The 22,961-nt window shown below is 30.9% G+C and overlaps 3 protein-coding genes across 3 annotated transcripts; 2 read left to right on the top strand and 1 right to left on the bottom strand.

The window, feature by feature from the left end:
- The first annotated feature begins 955 nt into the window (after nucleotides 1–955).
- On the top strand, nucleotides 956–8,413 carry LOC111680793 (transmembrane protein 87A). The gene is made up of 10 exons (XM_023442500.2): nucleotides 956–1,251; nucleotides 1,313–1,373; nucleotides 1,482–1,570; nucleotides 1,631–1,885; nucleotides 4,259–4,420; nucleotides 4,484–4,767; nucleotides 4,838–5,056; nucleotides 5,122–5,242; nucleotides 5,318–5,471; nucleotides 7,846–8,413. The coding sequence occupies exons 1-10, from the start codon at nucleotides 1,126–1,128 to the stop codon at nucleotides 8,067–8,069; spliced, it is 1,695 nt and encodes a 564-aa protein (XP_023298268.2). The 5' UTR covers nucleotides 956–1,125; the 3' UTR covers nucleotides 8,070–8,413.
- A 5,134-nt stretch (nucleotides 8,414–13,547) lies between these two features.
- LOC111680786 lies at nucleotides 13,548–20,399 on the top strand. Its single transcript, XM_046949068.1, has 11 exons — nucleotides 13,548–13,624; nucleotides 13,712–14,066; nucleotides 14,180–14,316; nucleotides 16,796–16,892; nucleotides 17,055–17,245; nucleotides 17,326–17,408; nucleotides 17,766–17,797; nucleotides 19,637–19,784; nucleotides 19,855–19,942; nucleotides 20,061–20,179; nucleotides 20,254–20,399. The coding sequence occupies exons 1-11, from the start codon at nucleotides 13,548–13,550 to the stop codon at nucleotides 20,340–20,342; spliced, it is 1,416 nt and encodes a 471-aa protein (XP_046805024.1). The 3' UTR covers nucleotides 20,343–20,399.
- A 104-nt stretch (nucleotides 20,400–20,503) lies between these two features.
- LOC111680790 (F-actin-capping protein subunit beta) lies at nucleotides 20,504–22,297 on the bottom strand. The gene is made up of 2 exons (XM_023442495.2): nucleotides 22,048–22,297; nucleotides 20,504–21,744 (listed from the first exon to the last, which is right to left on the bottom strand). Exons 1-2 carry the CDS (start codon nucleotides 22,048–22,050, stop codon nucleotides 20,917–20,919), a joined length of 831 nt encoding a protein of 276 aa, XP_023298263.1. The 5' UTR covers nucleotides 22,051–22,297; the 3' UTR covers nucleotides 20,504–20,916.
- Between the last annotated feature and the right edge of the window lie 664 nt (nucleotides 22,298–22,961).

The following is a 22,961-nucleotide window of genomic DNA, read 5'->3' as shown; positions in this document are numbered from 1 at the left end:
CTACTTATAAAATATTAAAAGTCGAAAAATCGACTTTTAATTAAATGAAAAAAGTCGAAAAATCGACTTTTAAATAAATGCAAAAATTCAAAAGTCGAAAAGTCGACTTTTCATAAAATGCAAAAAGTCGAATAGTCGACTTTTCGTTTCAACTATAGAACCCTACCTACTCAAATAATGATTCATACATTTTCTTTATTATTTTCCTTTTTTATAATAATATTACAGATACATGACGATGGGAGTTATTAACATAACGACTCCTAAACGGATTACAACAAAAAATATTTTTAACACTCTTTTTAGGGCATAAAAAAATTATATCCTTCTCATGCTCTTATTCATTTTAAGAGCATCCAAATTCTGTCTAATAATGTTCATAAATGTATCTTCAATTTAAATAGATTTTTATATAATTTTTTAACTAACCAGAAAACAAAATCTATCTTGAATTTAATGTTTTCCTCGAAAAAGTTACATTTTACACCAAACATATTCATTTGCAGCTATATTTATCTATTTTATTTTATCTGTAATTTTAATAAAAATAATTTATTTAATTACGTATTTTGTTTTAAACACAGTTGAAAACTGATCAGTTAGTCTTAGTTAGTTAATCTTAACAATTTTCGATGCCAGCCGTCACCGCCGTTAATGTTTGTTGGCAAGGATCTTTGCAACAGAATAATTCTAACCAGTGATGCCAAATGCAGAGATTATTCCCTTAAAAGAAATTGGTCAATTCCTCTTGAAATTTTTTATATTAAATTTACATTTACTACAAAATTTCGGACTTTTTCAACTAAGGACGACAAAACATGACACATATTAATATTTTTTGCTTGTATTTTTAAATAATAACTAAAATGGAATATAAAACGTGGATGTAGGAAAATAAGGGATTTTTTTCATTTCGTAGGGGTTTTTGAAAAAATCTCTTGGCATCACTGATTCTAACTGCAACAGCAGAACTGAAAGAAAAAATAATATGTACGTGCTAAAAAAATAATTTTTCTACGAAAAATAACTAAAATTTTATATTTTCCACTAAATATAATAATTTTAAGTGTAATAGAAACAGCAAAAAGTTTTGTGCAGTACATGAAATAAGACAAAAGAAATAAAATGTTAAAATTAAAAGAAAAAGTTAAGTTTATGTTTTATTGCGTGGCGTTGCTACTAACATGGGGAAGATTCCAATTGGTTGTGGGCATATCGGAACCCGGTATAACAGATTTTGTCTTAACACAGGTAAAACTAAAATGTGCATCATTTGAAAAAATATATATTTGTGTAATAATTTTGCTTATAGGATTTAATAACCGAACGAGAAATGAGGCCTTTATTGGCTGATACCAAAATCTATGTGAAAAGTAAGTTGTTTGTTGTCTACTTGTTTTTGTATTTTCTATTGTGATAAGGGATGTTAATGTTAAGTAAATATCGATTTAACTTTTATCCATGTTTATACTATTTTATAGTTGAATGTCAAACTAATAGTGCTAGTAGTTTTAATATACAAATATCCTGGTCATTAGTGGAACGGCAATGTTGGTTTGATGCTCCCGACGTAAGTGATATATAACATGGTAATACTTATATGTATAATTTATATTACTTTATGTTTTAGCTCCAAAAAGCCTATATTGACTACGATAATCAACAAAGAGCTCAAAATAAATCAACACAATTGGAAATTAAGGGAATACTTAATGCCACCTGTCCAAATCATTTAATAGTTTTAGAAATACCCAATAATGTCGATGCTTCAAATAGCGCTTTAAAGTCAACAACGGTGGCAAATGTACCCAGTAAACAGAATAATGTGGCTCTAACTGCCAAATCACCAGTTGATAATTTAAAAAATTCAAAACATCCATTATCCGTAAGTTGTTTGCATATAATTTTTGAACATATGTACTTGTATTCGAGTTTTATTTTACATTATTTACTTTTTTCATATTTTCTATTTAACGTTTCGTTATCGTTTTTATCTTCATGCTTAATTTATTTTCTTTTTTGTTTAATAACAAAAATAATGATTCATTGGTCTAGTATTTTTTTAAACCTTTAGCTTACTTTTTTATTTATCGAAATTTTTACTATTTGTGTATGAAATATGGTGTGGCTGTTAAAATTTCTTATCTTTAAATTTGTATTAAAATTTTATTCTTAATTATAATTTATGCTTAAAGTTTACAGTGATGTATTTAAATACATACACACTTCTAACTAGACGTGTGATTTTGTTATATTGAAATAAGTATCCCAAACTAGTTGAAATCACGTATTTAGATTTTATCCGTTATTTCAGTTCTTTAAACGAAGACTTTTTTCAATCATAATGTTATTTAGGGTTTATTATGGGTCTACGTGAGTCGGCTATCTTGTCGACTGTTTCATTAACCCAATGTCCATTGTAATTCCCTTCAAGAAAGTGAAAATTCAAAAACAGAGAAGCCAAAACACTACCACAACACAAGAATGATAATACAGATAATTACATATAATATATATTTCCTTTATAGTAGACTGCGAGGGTTAAGTCACGAAATTTCTCCCGTTTGCCATGGAACCTATTCCCTTGCCATTTCAGCCTGAGGTTCTGTACCCTAGGACATTGGTAAATGATATGCTCGATCGTCTCTACTTCCTTCTCATCATCGCATAACCTGCAATAGTCCGGTACACTACTGTCCCACTTACTGACAAAGGTTCTAACTGAGCAGTGTCCAGTTAGAATCTCTATCAGAGCCCTTAAACTGCGTCTGTCCAGTCCGACAAGTATTTTGAAAGCACCCATATCAAGTTTTGGCCACAGGGCCTTTGATTTTTTGCAATCCAATCTTCTATTCCATGACTGGTTATTGATGTCGCTTAATCTTTCGAATATTAACCTATTATAAGGATAAATGTGGTGGTTTTACTATCCTTTCCATGTCATCTATATCAAGGTTCGAACCTAATCTTGCTAGTTCATCCGCAACCTCATTACCATGCCCTGGCACCCAACACAATCTAATGAGACGCAGTCTCATAATGTCCCTAAGGCCATTTCTACAACCTCCAACAAGGTGCCAGAGTACCGTGTGACAATCCAATACTCTAAGTATTCCACAAAATTTATTGAAGAAGTAATGGTTACGATTGCAAACTTTTTAAAGCACATAGTTAATTAAGAACAAATTATACAATATTTTATCATTATAAATAAGATCGAACCTCTCTAAAGGCCCAAATAGACTAAACAAGCGGCTTTGTCAAACATACTTTTTTCATCATAACACACACTACACAAACATTGCTCGTACACAACACTCTTTAGAAGTACACACTCTTTAGATGAACCATAACAATGTTCCGTGGAACGGGTTGCAGTAGTAGTTGCGACATCACTAGTTCCAAGGTTGTTATTAAGGAATCTAGTTGTTTTCATTTCATTTATTATGTTTTTTTGTTTTTTGATCAAACAAACCGCAAGCATTTGTGCAAACACGAAACACTTTCATACTCTACACAACAGGCTTGCACAAACGTAAAATACTGGTAGGTTTGTCAAGCCGCTTATGTAGTCTATTTTGAACTTATGATACTATCAAATATTCCAAATATGTATATGTGATAAAAAGCCGTATTTAAAAATTATTAAGTGTAAATTTTGTCCATTCTTTAGGGTCTTTGAGCTGAAAAGTAGATCCCAGCAAAAATAAAACCAAGTACTTCCAAACGAATAACATTTATCACCACTTTAAAAGTAGCACTAAATGAATTTGTTTACCTTTTATGGAAGTGATGTTTATTGACTTCCAAAGAAGCGAAAAGAATGCAATTTTTTTTATTGATAAAGTTGTATACTATGATATGTACTACAATTTCACTTTTCAATAACTTCCAAAAGAACATAAAAATTACTTTCTGAGAATGACTTCAGATGTAGTGAATTTCGAATCAAATAAAAAGAACATCCCTCCTATAATAAGCCTGTGTTAAAATTATCACTTCTTCAGGTCTTTTTCAGTACTTCCATGGATTAAATTCTACTTCTTTTTCGATTCTTTGAAAGTTCTTTTTTTTATCTGGGGTATCTCGACAAAAAGCGTAACAAGTAATTTTTATTCAAGCCTTGATTGTTTTATCGAATTTCTCAATGATATGGCCTCATTTGATATATAGAGTTCCCATACAAAGACCCATTTTCTAACATTTAATTTATTAAGAAAAAATATCAATAACACTGTTTAATTTTTCATAATTCTAGCCTACAAATAAAATATTCTATACGGTAGAACATGACGGTATTTATGAGATATCAATTACAATTGAAGCTAAACAGGATCAGGTTGAATATTCAGCACCTGTTCATATTGAAATGTTGGGTCCTTATGGTTACATATCAGCTACAGATTTTCCCTTCTTACCGGTAATTTATAAAATTAAAAAAAAACTAAACTTGTACATTTTAATAATCATATTTTTTTTTTAGTTTTACGGCATAATGTGTATTGTTTATGTCATCTTTGGTATTATCTGGTTAGTGGTATCATTTATGCAATGGCGTGATCTATTGCGTATACAATTTTGGATTGGCGGTGTCATACTGTTGGGCATGTTGGAAAAGGCATTCTTTTATGCTGAATATCATTCAGTAAATGCTAATGGTGTGTCTGTGCCTGGTGCAGAGTTAACAGCTGAATTTGTATCATGTGCTAAGAGAACTTTAGCTCGTATGTTAGTGATCATAATGAGTTTAGGATTTGGTATAGTAAAGTAAGTGTTAAGTTAATTTTAATGCAAAACATTTATGGTAATTCTCTGTTTTTTTATAAATATATAATAGACCACGTTTGGGTCCCATGTTGCATCGTGTGGTAGGTGTTGGAGCATTGTATTTCCTTTTGGCTTGTGTTGAAAGTTATCTACGTGTTATGCGTAATAAACCAGATATACAAAATGAACTATTGGTGGCCAGTATACCATTAGCTGTTTTAGATACCGGCATTTGTTGGTGGATATTTACTTCATTAGTTCAAACAACTAGAACTTTACGCCTGAGAAGGTTTGTGTTGAAACAAGTGTTTTCTATGTGTATCTCTATTTTATTTGTTTATGTTTTATTTACAGAAATATGGTTAAACTATCGCTGTATAGACATTTTACCAATACTTTAATATTTTCTGTTATTGCCTCCGTTATATTTATGCTGTATGCTTTGCGTTTACGTAAAGGTGAAAATTGTACACCAGTAAGTTTTTTTCTTTAAATAATTTTTTATTAATTATTTGTATTAACAATTGTTTAATTTAAATTTGTTTTTTAGGGCTGGCGTAATATTTGGATTGATACAGCTTTTTGGCATATTTTATTTTCGGTTTTATTATTGGTTATTATGATTTTGTGGCGTCCAACAAATAATAATCAACGTTATGCTTTTACTCCTTTACTTGATAATCCAGAAGATGAAGATGATGATGGTAAGTTTTAAAAGTAAAAAAGAAAGAAGGGTTATACACCACAAAAACGTAACATATCTTCAAGGAGACCATAAGGTCCAATGTGATACTCTTCAAGGACGGAAGATTCTATACAGAGAAGCAAAGAATACTAGAACAAGATAAGAAACAACCGAAATTCATTTAGAAACGAAATTTAAGAATAAGGAGAGGAGATACAATCCTTTACATAATATCGGTAGTTAGACTTCAATTAAGAATCGGAAGCATTATTTTGTGTCGTGTGTAATTTTAAAATTTTCAGCAGATCTTGTTACTTACACTCTTGCTGTCGTTTAACATGTCATACCTAAAGACGTTACACATTCCCATTATGTAGGTGAATTACAAAGTTGTGTTCATTCTAAAATGTGAAAAGATATTGCATATTAAGACGAAGAACTATAGAACCATTGGTCTTGTATCTTTTCTACTCACAACTCAGCATGTTCATCAGAGATTGATGTTCATCAGAGATTAACCACCGCAACTAATCTCATATTTTTAACAAGCTTATACTAAAGTAATTCTGTAGAAGCATCTCATCATTCTCCAGTTGGACATTTTTAATGTAATGTAATCTTAAATGCATTAAGAGGGTTAAATGTCTAAACTAAACTGCTTATTGGAAAACCAGTGAGTAATAGGGTCCTTAGTTTCATGTCTACTTTATGTCAATGAATTAGCCAGTTTTGTCATTAGCGTCCATGCTAGAAGATATGGTCTTAAATGTAATACAACTCTTTAAGCTGACATAATACTGTGGATAACGAGACGTTCTCCACTTTAGCTCCTTCTTTAAAGTATGGACGATCTTTCTGGAACAAAACTAAAGCATATCTTAAACTTTATCATTATAACCTGGTGGTCATCATTAATCAATCAATAATAAAAATTAGTTCATGTTCGAAGGGCAGCCAACCCATAAGCAGATCGCTTGACTCCATTGTGATGACTAATGGGTAATACCGAGACTCCTCGAATCATTAGGCTATCATAATGAGTTAGACAATGAAACTTTAAACTAATTTTCATCATTGATTGATTAATGATTACTTGTTCCAATAAAAACCAGAATTTGCGAAAATTGTAGGAAATCCGTGAACAGCTGATAGTTTAGTTTAATGGGGTTGTATACCAAAAAGGTATACATCTACTGGGAGACCTAGGAGGGTTCATTGTGAAGATAGAAAAGCCGGAGAGATAAGTTTGAAATTACTGAATTCCTATCCTAATAGAGAAAGAATGTTGATAGTATTGGTAGGGAATTCTACGAGTTCCGGCGCCTAAGTAGCCAATCCACTCACCTGACAAAACCTACTACATCTAGCTCAATATCCTAAATCATCATGAAATGTTTTTTCTAGCCATTTCCGCCTCAGACTGTGTGCATCAGAACAGTCACACAAAATATTTTCTACTGTCTCTAGCTCCTCTTTGTCCTCACACAACCTACATAACTCCTGTGTGTTAAAGACCCAATTACCCACAAAGGCTCCTATTGCACAGTGACCGGTTATCACTCCTACAAGAATTCTAATACTCCTCCTGTCTAATCCTAATAGTGTTCTTGGTATTCAAACTCGGCCATAAGGCTTTGGATACCCTGCAATCCATCCTACTATGCCAGGATTGGTTGGAGGAGTTCCTTTCGGAGAATAACCTATAGTAGTAGCAGGTTTCACCTACCTAATTTCACTATTAATGTCCAGATCTGACCATTGTCTGGCCAGTTCATTTGAGATCTCATTAGCCTGTATATTACAGTGCCCTGGAACACAACCTGATTGTATACATCGCGGAGCATCCCTGCAGCTGCTTACTAATCTAGAATGAACTACATGACATTTCAGGGCCCTAAGTGCTGCCTGACAGAACATAAACTGTCGCCTTCGATCCCCTTCAACCCCCTTCAAATGTGTGTTTTTATCAGTTTCATATCCAGTTCCGTCCAAAAAGGTTATAAAGCAGACTCCGTCGATTTTCTTAAGGCCATCTTCTACTAAACATTTTAATCTACCATTATAGGTTTTCCCAGATTTTTGCTCAAATCTCCGTTATTTATGAACTGATTTTCCGTTTTTAAAAAGGAAGCTGCTCCAAAGCATGTCAAATAGCATTATTGAAGATTGAGATAACATAGATATCTGAGGTTTTAAGAAAATTGATTTCAACACACACACACACAGACAGACTGATGGACAAGGTAGAAAATCCAAACGGAATGACAGACTTATATAAACCATTCTCAGGAAGTTGAAGGTTTTAAATACTAAACTTTATTAAAAGCTTCTTTAACATCGAGCAAAGCTATAAGGGCATTAAATTAATAATTTTATTAATTTTCAATTTATAGAAGAAGATCAATTTGTTGCCGATGTATATGGTGTAAAAATGCGTGGCACCAGCAACGGCGCCAGAACTCCACCTTCTAATCAAAAAACCACAACTAATGAAGAAGATGACTTACGATGGGTAGAGGAAAATATACCCGAATCAATGGCTGATGTTACACTGCCGGCACTAGATTCGGACGAAGAAATCATTAATACTAAATTTGAAGTTTCAAAAATGCAATAAAGCGAAAAACAAATTAATGTTAAATTACTAATCACATAATTCATTGTTTGCACTAACAATGACAACGACTGTATGGCTTATTTAGGAATTAATATTGTTTTGTGGCTTCTTTGTTTTTTTTTAATAAAAATTTTATTTAATTTTTAGTTCGTTATAGCAATATATTCTTTAAAAAAAAATAAAAACACTAATTAAAACTAAGTTAAATTAACTTTAACTAATCAAAAGTATTCTATTTTAATTAACAACCATTTGTTTCATTTAATTTTCTTACTATTTAGTTCTAACTTTAATTAATTCTCATTTTAATGCATATATTGCTGGTCAATCTGATACAAAAACAATCATTATTCTTATTATCTATAACGCTCTTGCTTCTTTTAAATTGTTCCTAAAACAAAACAAAATAATTTACATTAACGAATATGAAACTCAAAAAATTGAAACAAAAAACATTGAATGTAAAATATTGTAAAACATATTTTATATCGTCTACACTTAGTCATCAATATATATATTTTTTTTTAAAAAAATTATTTAATCAATCTTTCTCCTCATTCTTGCTCGTATATAAAATATAATTTAGTTTTTAAATTGTGTAGATAAATAATTGAGAAAAAAAGAGAATAGTATGCTTTTTCATATTCTTAATGATAATTAATTATTAATATACTTTGTAAATATTTATAAAATATTATTAATAAGTTTATATAAGTTTAATAAAACATTTCTTAGATGTGTAAAAAAAAGTGAAACAAATTATTATTTTCTCTTTTAAAACACACGTAGAAGTAGACGAAATTAGTTTTCAACATAAAAAGAAAATCTATTTAAAATTGTCTTTATAAACCAAAAAATATATATAAATAAAAAAGATATAATTTTATATATAACCCAAATCATTAGCTGTTTTTAATTCAACCCAGGAAAAAATGGTATTAGTTCTACAACTAGTTCTAGAACACATGATTTTAGCCTGAACTCGTTCTAGTTTGGCGTTGAGACCAATGATTTTTGTTCGAAATTGTCACCTTCGGAACTGGTACTGGGGAAGTGTTATGCAGTCGACATTCGTTCTATGGAACGCTTCTGGAACTAGTTCTTTAATCAATGATTTTTGTTTGAATTTGTCAACCTCAGAACTAGCTCTAGGGAAGCTTTAGAGAACGTATAAATAAATATTTCTTTTTTAGCGTTTTTGTTTCAAATTATTAAGTTTAGGAGCAATTTTTAGAAACTGTTGTTTACAAAACTATGTTATTTACAAAACCTACATACATATACATTTTAATAAAATTCTTCTGCACTTCTAATCTTTTAAAATATATTCTGAAAGGATAGACGTTACAAGCAGCTAACTTTCGCTTCTCTCGGTACTTTAATATCTTGTAGTTCTGTGGAATGCAAAAATATACATTTAAACGCGTTTTATATTTCGATAAAAATAAGTTTATACATTTTTAATTTTTTGACATTTTTTTCAATTGATTCCAAGAAGTTTTTTCGGAACTAGTATGCGTTTCCTTGAACTAGTGTAGTAGCAATGTATAACTAGTTTCAAAGAACTAATTCCTTAAAAACTTTTCAGAAGTATTTAAGAACCACAACAATATTCCAAAGAATGGGTTCCAGAAGTAATGGCGACACTACTAGTTCCAAGGCTGTTGTTTAAAAATCTCAAGTGGTTCTCTTTCCACTCGTTCTAGAACTAGTAGTTTTTAGAACAAGTTCTATAATTTTTCTTGGGAAGTTTATTCAAAATTTCTGAAAAAAATTATTAAGTCTTTTTTCTACATAAAAAAGTAAGAAAAATAATCCTTATTCGTATATTTTCGATTTATTAATAAAAAATAAAATTATTAAAATTCCACTCGATCGTTGACCAATTTTTCTTCTCAATTTTTCATCTGCCTTCATTTCGGAATCAATCCTAAGCAAATATCATTTTTCTTTCTTATTCCAACCTATTACTCTAGCCGCTCGACAACAAGTGTTGACTGAACGTCCTAATCGAGTCAATCAACTTTAATGAGAACTCGAAACTTGGTCTTGGTATAATCCTTTGTCACTATGCTTTTACAAAGGATGGTGAAGATTCACTAGGATCACTGGGATACAAAGCTACCAATAATTAAATTTTACGATTTCCAATCGTCTTTCTTATTCCAACCTATTGCTCTAGCCGCTCGACAACAAGTGTTGACTGAACGTCCTAATCGAGTCAATCAACTTTAATGAGAACTCGAAACTTGGTCTTGGTATAATCCTTTGTCACTATGCTTTTACAAAGGATGGTGAAGATTCACTAGGATCACTGGGATACAAAGCTACCAATAATTAAATTTTACGATTTCCAATCGATCCTACCGAGGAATCCAACTAACATTATATAATCTTTTTGTGGCGCTCTAGCAAGGAAAAGTCTGTTTACTGATGAGTAAATTATCATCCCTATAACGCAACTTATCTTCAATAAAGCAGAGTTTGTAAAGCGAATATAGTGACCCATAATGACCCTGTTATACTGTTTAATTTGTATCAATTTATGTTTCAGAGATTTGTCCGAAAACTAGGTTTGGGTTTTAGGTCCGAAAATATTCAGCAGTACTGTCTCTGCTCAAATCAATATACTTTCTTTACCATAATTTCCAAATTCTAACCTTATCACTTCTTCCCGGGTCCATTTCACCTGCACTATTTCTCTACCACCAACTGAACTTTTTGCAGCATCAAACAGATCTTCTAATCCTCCAGAACGCCAAAAAGCATCTTTAACTATCTGTAAAAATCACTGCCTTATCAATCCTTTGAGCTTCAATAGATTTGTGTACACCGATCTTGGATAAAAGACAGCAGCTGTGGAAAGGAGTTCCTTTACAGGACCAAAATGAACTGTCGTATAGTGATAAAATAAAAGTGGACTCACAAAGATAAATAGATCGATCATTCAACGATCCAATCAATCAGGTTGTCAATGCAATCTATTCTCCTAAGTCGAATCTTAAATTTATTGTCAAAATCATTAACTTTACTAATATCTAAGCCACTACTACTATTAGAGGTTAGCCGCATCTGTGCTATTGTACAATATTGAATAAACAGTTTCCTTTAAGGAAATTCTGCTTTTTCAAAAGTTTAATACAATCTTGCACTCTTATGTCGGCTTTCACAGTCCTGGAGAAATTTTCAAAAGTCTTAAATCTATTGTATTTGAGTATAGCCGCATGGTCAATTCTATAAAGTTTCGTGGACTCCCCAATCTTGCATTTTTGGCCGAATTGTTGCGCCCCGATTGCATTTTCTGTAGTCCACGATTTTCTATCGAAAACTGACATTGGCTTTGAAGTAATGGTCAGAAGCTGATTTAGTGTTATCCGAAGTTGTTAACAATGTCGTCAACTGGATACGATGTTCGAGTCGATGACAGACTACATGTTGTTGATGTATTGAATTTTTGCATCTTCAGAAAAAGAAATAAAATCAATTTTAGTTTTAAAGTGGAATTGAAAATTGTACATACATGCAATTAAAGTTTCAATAACAAGAACTTTTAAATACAATGATTTTTAAATAAAACTTAATTCGGAGTTTGAAGACGCTTAAACAAAATCGATCGGAATAATAGTACGAAACTAAAACTATTCCGATTAAAATGTGTGTCATACCTGTATGTACGTGTAATCTTGGTGTGGCTGCTACAATAGGCATTTCTTATGGTGAGTATTATCGTGATTCACGATATATACACGATTATATTATATTCTTTTATTTAGCAGTATTGTTGTACTACCACCAGTGCCAGAAGATTACTAATAAAATTTACAACAACACACAACACCTTACGAAGCAAGATAGGTAACATTAATTGCTAGTAAATTATAAACCAGAAACATCCCATGAATTAAAAAATAAATAATGCGACTGTACCGAATTTTATACACCCAACACATAACACCTATATATACCTCCCGACTTGGGCTTTTTATAATTACATCAAATATTCTATTATCTCTCTAAAAATTGGCACAAATAAGTTTTATATAGATTTTCGTAATGATCGGCCCTTATTTGACCCGAGCCCCCATACAAACCCCCCTTCAAAAAATGCCTTAAACGTCTGAAATTGACTTGTAACCATTTGTATCGCAATGAAACTTAACAAAACTAATTGTTATTTAAAAATATATCCTTTTCACAAATTTACCGAGGAGCGGCCATGTTTGACATATACTCCTATATAAAGCCTCATTTAGAAAATTTTGTTTTTATCTATAAATTGCTAAAATACTTTGGAATTTATGTAAAATTCAACATAAAAGTTTCTTTATGAAAAATAAAAATTTTAAAAATATACTCAATATATAGTCGACCATGCCCGACTATACTTTCCTACTTGTTTATTCCACCTTGATTCAAAGAGAACTTTTTATACCATTCACACGAAGGTGAAGGGTATAAAAAAATTAACGGTATAACATTGTTTTTGAACAATTTAAATCAATAGAGAAAATTGTATCCCCCAGAATCCTCGCATTAATGATCAATATTATAAACAACTGAACAGATTTTCTTGAAATTTTCACTCTGTGTTCCTCTATATCTGGAGGGGACAGCAGGCTACTTTTTGTTTTGAAATTTCAAGTTGGCGAGATGCCAAGCCCATATTAAGAAAATATTAAATCCGTATATTTGAGATAATATATGATCAATATGATTATTTAGGACAAAAAGTGGGCGAATTAATATTAGGGGGCGTGGCACCTCCCATATAAATGAAATACAAAAATTCGTTAATCTTGGAAACTATTACAGTTAGAATCTTAAAAATTTACACGATTAAGTTTAACATCCATATTAACATTTTAGGAAAACGGCACATCCCATATTAGTAAAATACAATAATTCGTTTATCTGGGAAACTAATTAAACTAAATTCTTGGAATTTTGCACCAAGAACATCGGCGGACTATCAAAGGGGGGGGGGGGCTTTACCCCTCCCATATGTATTAAATACAAAATTTCGTTTATCTGGGAAACTATAAAACAAGATTCTTCAAATTTTGCAAGAACTTCGGACTTTCAATAGGGTCTTTGCACCTTTCTATATGAATTAAATACAAAATTTCGTTTATCTGTGAAACTATAAGATTTTGTTAAAATTTTCATCGATTACATTAAAATCTTCATAAACATCCTGAAAAATTTGCGAATTGTTACAAATGATACATCTGGAAAACTATTACAGTTAGAATCTGGGTATAGCTAGTCTAATATATAATTCAAGGGTGACTGAAAATCGAATTCAATGGAACTGTTCGTGATGTTCTTTTCCATTGCGTGCAAAATTCTTTTACACAATTCATAAATTACCATAATATTGATTTTTATTAATTTTTTATAATTTTAATTGGAATTATATAGGTATATAAAAAATGTATTATAATTTTCTGTGCTGTATCAAAAAGAAAAGGACACAAAATGGATATTAAAGGAAAACTTCGATCATCTTTCCAAAAATGTTGGAAATGGTTTAATAAAGAACATATATATTATAGGTAAGACATATCTGGTGGATTATTTTATAATTTGTTGCAAGAGAAGTTATTTAAATTATTAATTGTTCTTTCCACAACAAAATTTAGATTATTTTGGGGCGTTGTAATTATCATTTCGGCATGGAATATAATATGGATATTTTTGTTGACTCTAACACGTTTCTTTTCGGATTCAATAAGTATTGGCATTGAGACAACCTATCTACGTTGGAACAATACATTTCCGGCCGTCAGTTTTTGTTTGACCAAAAATCGTTCCAGTAGTCGTGTTATGGAATTTGTAAAAACGGAAAATATAACACATAAAGTGTCGGCAACAAATTATGTTAAAAATCTTCACGATTATATGTTTACAAATCCGAATCATATACATTTTAAGGAAGATTATTGTGATGGTTTGAATAGTACTTGTGGTGTGGATATATTAAGAGTGAGAAAAGAGGTAATTTTGAAGTGGGTAGATTTATAGACCCACTAGATTTATCTATATAATATAAATATAATATTATTATTAGTTTTTCTAATTAAAACAAAAACAAATTTTATACATTTCAGCTTTTACCCAAATCGTGTGAGGATTTTATGACAAATATTTCATTTCGAGGAATGTTGTACGAAAATTGTACGGATATTTTTACATTTCATGAATTGGAGATGGGTTACTGTTATTTATCTAATAATTTAATTGACTAGTAAGTGTGCAAGACAAAACTTAATCATATATTGAAAATAGATCAGACTTTGTAATTCGATCAATAGCATTAGTCCATACCATAGCTGTAAAATTTCAATTACTATTTGTAAGGAAATATCTGGTTTATAAAAGTGAAAAGTATGTTATCACATTTTTAGATGTGATTAAGATGTAGTTTGTAAAGTATGAAATCAGGTTACACACTATTCGACATATTGAAAACAATATATTTATCAAGTTTATACCGATCGAAAATATTGATCTCAGTACAACTTACATATTAAAAAAAAAAATACTGCAATCTTTTCGAAAAGGATCTCAAAAAATCCGAAATTCCGTAAAACCCCTACCTTTATTATTGGAAAGACTAGGGATACTTTTCAACAAGTTCTTTAGGGTGCTAACACATTGGTGAGATGCTCATCAACATCGCCACTATGCACTATATTATTGTTCACCAGATTTTCTACCTTACTCTGTTGGTCTATTGCAATCTTGCCTGTCGGATTGCCGGCATCGTATATTGCATAGCCAGAGATCGTCCCTGTGTCTTCTTCTAGCAACTTTGGCATATGATGACGGCTCTTTACCTTTTCCACTGCCTTGTCTCTATTTTCTCGCCTGTCGGGGATTCTTTTGAGATACCCGTACCTTCAAGGTTGATTGGCATTGTCACCCTTACTCGCAGGATTCTGACGTCAGTTTTCTATGAGTGAAGTATGACTTGGCATCGACTGTATATTATAAGACAGGAAGCTCTTTTTCTTCTTAGGTTTATTCTCAGTTATCAACTCTTCTGGAGACCTGATCCTCTTTGCCTCTGATCTTGTGAGAGAGTCCGATTTTGGAGTGTCTTTGGGTTGACTAACTATGATTCCCTGAAGCATCTTTTTCAACTTCCTCCCCTGTACTACAGATAGTAATTTCTTAGTAAAAGGTAGTTTAGCTACGCTATCACTCATCTGTATCACCATTTGCTCTACTACATCCTTTTTGGGATTTGCTATAATGGTGTTGTTAATATCATATGAGGATTCAAAGTCGGAACCAACATTTAAAGGCTGAGGTAGCTTAAAGCTCTTTCCGAGTACACCATTCTCTTTCTCCCCTGTGTTTTTGCCAATGGCATGCTGTACACACGGACGCATTGTCCGCCACGGAGGCCAAGGTAGTATTTTGCTCACGATTGCATGACGACGACACGTAACTGGCGAGTGGATCAACACTTTTACCTTCTGTGGAAGTGGTGTTTATTGACTTCCAAAGAAGAGAAAGGAATCTATTTATTTTAAATTGACGTTATTTTATACCCTTCACCTTCGTGAGAAGGGTATATATAAGTTTGTCATTCCGTTTGTAATTTCTATAATATAATTTTCCAACCCTATAAAGTATATATATTCTGGATCCTTATAGATAGCGGAGTCGATTAAGCAATGTCCGTTTGTCTGCCTGTTGAAATCAATTTTCTGAAGACTCCAGATATCTTCGAGATCCAAATCTTCAATAATTCTGTCAGACATGCTTTCGAGAAGTTTCCTATTGAAAATCAGCTAAATCGGTCCATAAATAACTGTGATATGGGTAAAAATCTGAGACTACCTCTGAAAATTTCCTCAACAAATTATAAATAAAAGCATAAAAACAACAAGGAGATAAAGCAGAATTATGTTGGTAATATAGCTCATATTTGATTGAGGGCGGTAATACAGTTTGACTGTGGTAGTACAGTACAACGGTTAATATTTCTTTCTGCTACAGTTTATATTTGTTTGTGTGTATGTTATGTGTGACATGTGTGCAGAGATACAAAATAAATAAAAATTGTTTTTTAAAATATACTTGGTGAAGGGTATATAAGATTCGGCACAGCCGAATATAGAAATCTGACTTGTTTTTACTGAAATTGTTTGAATTGATTGAATTGGTAGTAGATTTTATAATGAACCCAGCAAAAAAAAGTGTGGAAAAGATAAAGTATTTCCATCACAACTAGTAACCAGAATGTGCTCTAAAGTCGGGTGAAAAACTTTGTCATTGGAGGAATGTTGATCATTTTTGGCAACTCTGAACTACATCTAATCTCAGCTATAGAAGCGGTAAAAATCCGATATTTGTATGTCAAAAATAAAACTCATTCTCTTAATGACACGCTTTTGTGAAAATCATGTTCTCTGCTTTTGTTCGACTTTATAAAACGAAGTTCGAGATATGGATCCCGATACGGAAATATGACTCAAGATCCAATAAGGTCTAAGCGATTTTGTTTCAGAATACAATTATAGCTTGTCTTTATTTCTCGAATCGTTTTTGTTTGCCTTTAAAAGCTTTGATTTGAATTTATCTGTTTGTATAAAACGTGTTCAGAATGTAATTTAAAATATCCAAAATATACTTTGTTTTGATTCAAATATTTTATTTGTTAGCTGCTTGTAAGTCGATTATTATATTTTAACTAAAATACTTATTAATTTCAGTGAATCAGTTAACAATTTACCTTTAAAATTTGATATATCACATACCGACAAGAGCATGAAAATATATTTAAGAGGTGGTTTCTTATGGAAATATGAAGTAATTATAATAATTTATATGTATATGTTTTAGACTGACTCACAGAAAAGGATTAACTTATGCTAATCCTGCCAAATAAAGCAATAAAAGATTTGGTCTAATGTGTATATGTATTTGATTAACTGATTAATACCAATTATTTAAAATATAATTTAACATTAGATGTACGTACATAGTCCCGAGGATTTGCCTTATTTCAATTCAATTACATATGATTCGTTTTCGGATCCTACCGTATATAGATTCAATGTTGAGGAATATGATAATAATCCAGATGTTAAACATGAATCGATAAAACAGAGATCATGTAAATTTCCAGATGAACGAGATCCTGGATCACCATGGCATTATAGGTAAGTTTTTAATTATTATTAACGAAAGGAAGAAATGCCTAAAGTACAAACGGTTCTTAATTAATTATTTGGTTTTGCAGTTTCTCAAATTGTATGTCTTATTTAAGAATACAATTCGAATTGGAGAAATGTAATTGCACTCACTATACTTCACCCAAAATATGTAAGTTTATTTCACAATTTTAAACAAAGTTTGTAAATTAGCTATTAAAATTAAGATTTATAATTTTAGTTTTAAATCAAATGAGATTTATCATTTGAAATTTCTGATTCGGAAAACAAAAGCACAGTCCAACGAAAGAAACATTTGAAAAAACTTTTTAATTCAATTTGACTTGAGGTATTTTTAGTTGCTGAAACCGAATCTCATAAAAAGAATATAATATTGAGAATTTAGCACATATATTTAGGACATTTTATATAATTACAAATACATACAATATATTTACGTTTAAGGGTTAATATAGAAAATTTTCGTTGTCGTTAAAAATATCTGTCTTTATTATATATTTATTTCAAGTTAAATTAAGTTTTCAATATTACGTTATGAAGGTAAAAACTCAAATATTTTGGTTTAGGTTAAGTGTTATACACCTTTAAAAACGGTGTATATCCACTAAGAGACCATAAGGTCTATTGTGATTCCCGTCAAGGAATAAAGATTCAAAACAAAGAAAGAAAGAACACTACAACAAGACAAGAAGATAAATAAAGAGGATATATTAATAGAAAACGGGTCTATTCAAAAGGTAATACAACTTAGAATATTTGTGAAGTTCTTACCCTAAGAATCGACTCGTTTTCTGAGTCGATTTAGCTATGACCGTCCGTCGTCTGAGTGGCTGGTTGTCCATGTAAAACTTGTGCTCAAGGTACAGGTTGCAATTTTCAAGATAATTAAATGAATTTTGGCCCAAGATTTATTATTTCGCCTAGTCCTCATACAAGCGTACCCCCCAAATTGGGCATTTCTGCTCATAATTAAGATTAATGTCGGCAAAACTTAGTTTTATAGAACTTTTAATGACACTACTGGTTTTTGTAATGATCGGGCCTCATTTGACCCATACAAACTCCCCTTTAGAAGTGTGTCTTGAAGCTTAAGATTCACTCATAATAATAATAATAACACTTTTAAATTCTACATTAATAACTTCGAAGTAGACGTGAATTCCTCTAGGAACATTTTTTTAGGATAGGCCATATTTTGCCCAACTCCCCTATGAGCTCTCTTTTAAAAAATCCCTTTTTTTAAATAAGTTAAAATATTCCCGAATAAAGATAAAAAACAAATCAAATGCTTTATTATACCCTTCACCTTCGTGAGAAGGGTATATATAAGTAGTTATTCTGTTTGTAATTTCTATAATATAATTTTCCGACCCCATAAAGTATGTTTATTCTAGATCCTTATAGGTAGCTGAGTTGATTAAGTTATGTCCGTCTATCGTCTCTCTGTCCGTCTGTGTGCTGTTGAGATCAGTTTTTAGAAAACCCCAGATATCGGCAAGATCCGAATCTTTAATAACTCTGTTAGACATGCTTTCGAGAAGATCGCTATTTAAAATTAGCAAAATCGGCTCATAAATACCGGAGATATCAGCAAAAATCCGAGACAACCTCTGAAAATTTCATAAAAAATTTAGATTTTTTATTCATGCACAAACAGAAATTGCAAAAAACAAAATACATAATCATACGGTAAATTTTGTTATTGTACTCTTGTTTATAAAAACAAGGCAGACCGAGAGCAGCAGAACAAGAGTAGGAGAGCGAGAGCACTAGTGACTAGTGTGTTGTTATTGGCTAGAAACATGAAATTAAGTTTGTGGAGCCTGGCTTAAGTTAGAAGCCATAAAAAAGGGAACTTTTTTGTACTTTTTCGTTTTTCAAAAGGTACTTTTTGAATATTCTATAATATTTAACATAGGAACATGAAATTAAGTATGTAGATTCAGAATTTGGAGAGAACACATAAAAGGGTACTTTTTAGTTTTTCAAAAGGTACTTTTTGAGATTTCTATAATAATGAAGAAACATGAAATTATGTATTAGACGAGAGGAAATCATTGGGATTTTTTGGTACTTTTTCGTTCCGCAAAAGGTACTTTTTGAATTTTCTATAATATTGAACCTAGAAACATGAAATAAAGTATTTAAAATCGCAATTATGTGAGAACCGTAAAAAGTGAACTTTTGGTTACTTTTTTGGTTTTTCAAAAGGTACTCTTTTAAATTTTCCATAATATTGAATCTATAAATATGATATTAAGCCTGTTGAGCCCAAAAAATGTTATGTATAAGAGGACTTTTTGGTACTGACTGCCGTTTTTAATACACCTTGGTGAAGGGTATATAAAATTCGGCACAGCCGAATATAGATTTCCTACTTGTTTTTTAATAATCCCTATTTTTAACATAATGACTGGTGTAGGGTATCATATGGTCGGCTATGTCCGGCTATTCGTTCATAATTGTTCTTTTTTAACAGATAAATCACAATATTGCGATATTAAGGGTTTAAAATGTATTGAAGAAGGTAAGCAATTGTAAATTCTTTTTTTTCTCAAATCTTTTTCTAATTTGTTATACTAATACTTTTAATAAAGCTCAAATATCTACTCAAACAAAGGAATATGTGGTTAAAAATAATGCATGTTATCCGTCTTGTTTGGAACAGCAAGTTACATTAGTTGGGTAAGATTAAACTACATCATCTACAACAACATATTCATAAGAAAACATTAACTACTTTAATCTGTTACTCATTTTTTGCTATAAATATTTTAAAGTTTAACAAATTGTATTTTTTTAGCTCTAATGAAATTGGAAACATGGAAATTCCCAATATGTTTTATGTTGAAGTAAGTATAACAAATTTACCCACTGTACGTTATAATCGTGTTGTTACACAAACATATTTGGATTTAGTAGGTAAATATTTTAATCTTTAGACTTATTGTATGGAATGTTTACAATTTTATGTTAACACTATTAATTTGTTTTAGTTTCAGTTGGAGGCGTTATTGGACTATTTGCGGGAGCATCAGCTTTAAATATTTTTGAAATATTTTATGTAATATTACGAAGAAATTAATGGTATTGTGTATTTGAAAGAGTTTTATGACAATAAATTAAGTTAATAATTATAATACTTTACTCACCTATGTCCATGTTTTAGTTTGCTTTAGTAGTTTCAATATAGTTTTCCACTTGATCACAAAACTGCAGTAAAAAATTATAAATTGCAATTGAATGTTTTGTTTTTTGTCTCAATTCAATTAACATGTATGTACTTTTTATTTTCTCTCTCATTAAACTTTACAACTTGAAGTTTAAAGTGTTTTTTGTTTTTTTACTTTGTTTTTGTTTTATTATTTAAATATTACGTCTATACTATTTATGTTTTAAATAACTAGGCCTATATAATTTTGTTTTTGTGTTTTTTGTTCATGTAATTGATTGATTTCCTAAACAAATAAAATACATATAAAAAGGTGATTTTTTATAACATCTTAATGCCCAGTCATGTTGAATAATTTAATACTTTCGCTTACTTTCAACATGCATAAACTTTGTTTTCTTCTTGTACAACTTCTCGTCTCGCCGTTCCCAACCATTATCATCATCTAAATTGCTGTGTGTGGGTGGCTCTATGAGCCTTTTTAATTTCAGTTAGAATCAGGTTTAACATTGCGTCTTAAAATAGCCGCAGCTAAATCTTGTTTCATGGCTACTTGTTGTCGTTGATCGGCCAAAGGTTGGGTGCTACGCAAACCATTAACGATATCTTTGGTCTTACCAAAATAGATTTCGTTTAATGTGTTGCGTATTTTATTTTCCATTTCCTCGACCATTCGTCCAATGTTAGCAATGTGTGGTGAAGACTCACTAACATTGGCATCCTGTTCAGTTTGCCGGGTTAAAGAGCCACCCAAGTTCATTGTGCCAGAACCTTGTTTGTTCGTTTGCAACCATAACATAGCGGTGGATGTAAGTTTATAGTGTGCTGTACGACCGGTAGGTTTTTCTTGGACTTCCACAACATGTATAGAATCCCAACAGCCACGAATTTTTTTACTGCCATCGCCCGCTTTTTTAATAAGTATAACAGCAGCAAATCCATGATCTAAATCCCATAGATAGACTGAAGACACACCACCCTCATAGTACATTTCGCGATATTGATCGAAGGCATAGTTGGCTTCAATTTCCAATTTACGCAAACGTTCCGAGGGCATTTGACCATCTTCTAAGGGGGGATAATAGGTATTAGACCAGGGAGATCTATATGAATCACCATCACGATTATAGTCACACAATAAATAATCCTTGCCATGTTCCTTATCTTTGGCAATTTTCAATGGTTGATCTACGGAGGAGAGTAAATCTTCACATAGATCGGGTGCCAAGTCAATAAGATCACTTAAATTCTTTTCGATTTGTTGAGGCGGCAAACGACGCATTAAATCTAAAGCACAATCCATTTGTAATTCAGACTAAAAATATAGAAAAATTACTTTATAAGGTAAATAAAAACAAGATAAAAATTGTTATCATTTATATTTTTTTTTTGTTCTCAAAACTAAAAATTGACTCATCGTTTATTTTGAAGGCCTCTTCAAGCAGACCGGTAGTACTCCTCCCTCATAAACAAAAGACTTTTAATACCATTAAGCACTTATAAAAATCCATATAATTAGCCTTTTATTTATGCATTTGTGATTTTTATTTATCATTTTCATTGTACTAAACTCTATTTGCATTTTTGAACTCCATAACATTGTCTTCCTATTACTCACCATTTTTTTGTATTTCTTCTTTCTACACTTTATAGGTTGAAGTAAGTTTTATATAGCTTTTCTTTGTGGATATTGTAGTGTTTGTTTTTCTAAAAGTTATTAACAATTTTGATAATTTTTAAAGTATAATACTTTATTTTAAAACGTTTTAAAGGTTTTCCCGAATTTTGGGGTCAGGAAAATTGCTGATGAATCGGGAATGGCTTTTTTTCTGCAGCTAAGAAATTTTTTCTATTTTCTTTATTTTGACAGTTCGTACTATATGATGATGACAAATATTTACAGGGTGTATCAAAAAAAAAATAGTGTTTGTAAAAAAACTGGGCAGCACTAAACATTCAAACATAATACAGGAAAAGGCTTTTTCAATAATTTTCACTAATTCCAGTATTATTTTGTTTTCTGATAACAAAAATTAAAATCAAAAGGCATCACCCACCCATTTTACACATTTTGATCTCCTATATATTAATTTTGTATAATTTTACAGAATTTATTAATATTTTCTCTTGTCTTATATTATATTAGTTTTTATCATAATTAACGTAAACCGTATATAGTGACAAAGTCGGACGGCAGTTTAAAAATTAAAATTTTTGACTTTTAAAATTGTATTAATCATAGAGAAAATAGTTTAGTAACCGATTTAAATGGAACTTGAGAAATGTATATAATAAAGATCCATTTTAATGATATAAAAAGAATTGCACAGAAAATAAAAATGTATCCTCCTTATTTTGTAAAACACCTTGCGTTGAAAATATTTTCATATAAATTTTTGAAAATACAAAAACTATTTATATGAAAGATGAAGTGAAGTGAGGGAAATATATTTACAATATAATGCCCTTAATTAAAATATATTTTGTATATCTTTTGCCGCAAGTGTAAATTGTTGGTGATACCAAGTTTGC

The sequence above is a fragment of the Lucilia cuprina genome, chromosome 2 (assembly GCF_022045245.1).
Source record: "Lucilia cuprina isolate Lc7/37 chromosome 2, ASM2204524v1, whole genome shotgun sequence".
Classification (NCBI taxonomy): Eukaryota; Metazoa; Arthropoda; class Insecta; order Diptera; family Calliphoridae; genus Lucilia; species Lucilia cuprina.
Note: the sequence above shows the minus strand (reverse complement) of the source record. Positions and strands in the feature narration are given on the sequence as shown.

Excerpts from the sequence above, each read along its gene's own strand:
- LOC111680793 (XM_023442500.2), top strand. The coding sequence starts at position 1,126 with ATGTTAAAATTAAAAGAAAAAGTTAAGTTTATGTTTTATTGCGTGGCG. Across the intron at positions 5,057-5,121 it reads AGAACTTTACGCCTGAGAAG|AAATATGGTTAAACTATCGC; the intron begins GTTTGTGTTGAA and ends TTTTATTTACAG. Across the intron at positions 5,472-7,845 it reads AGAAGATGAAGATGATGATG|AAGAAGATCAATTTGTTGCC; the intron begins GTAAGTTTTAAA and ends TTCAATTTATAG.
- LOC111680786 (XM_046949068.1), top strand. The coding sequence starts at position 13,548 with ATGGATATTAAAGGAAAACTTCGATCATCTTTCCAAAAATGTTGGAAA. Across the intron at positions 14,317-16,795 it reads TCTAATAATTTAATTGACTA|TGAATCAGTTAACAATTTAC; the intron begins GTAAGTGTGCAA and ends TATTAATTTCAG. Across the intron at positions 17,246-17,325 it reads GGATCACCATGGCATTATAG|TTTCTCAAATTGTATGTCTT; the intron begins GTAAGTTTTTAA and ends TTGGTTTTGCAG.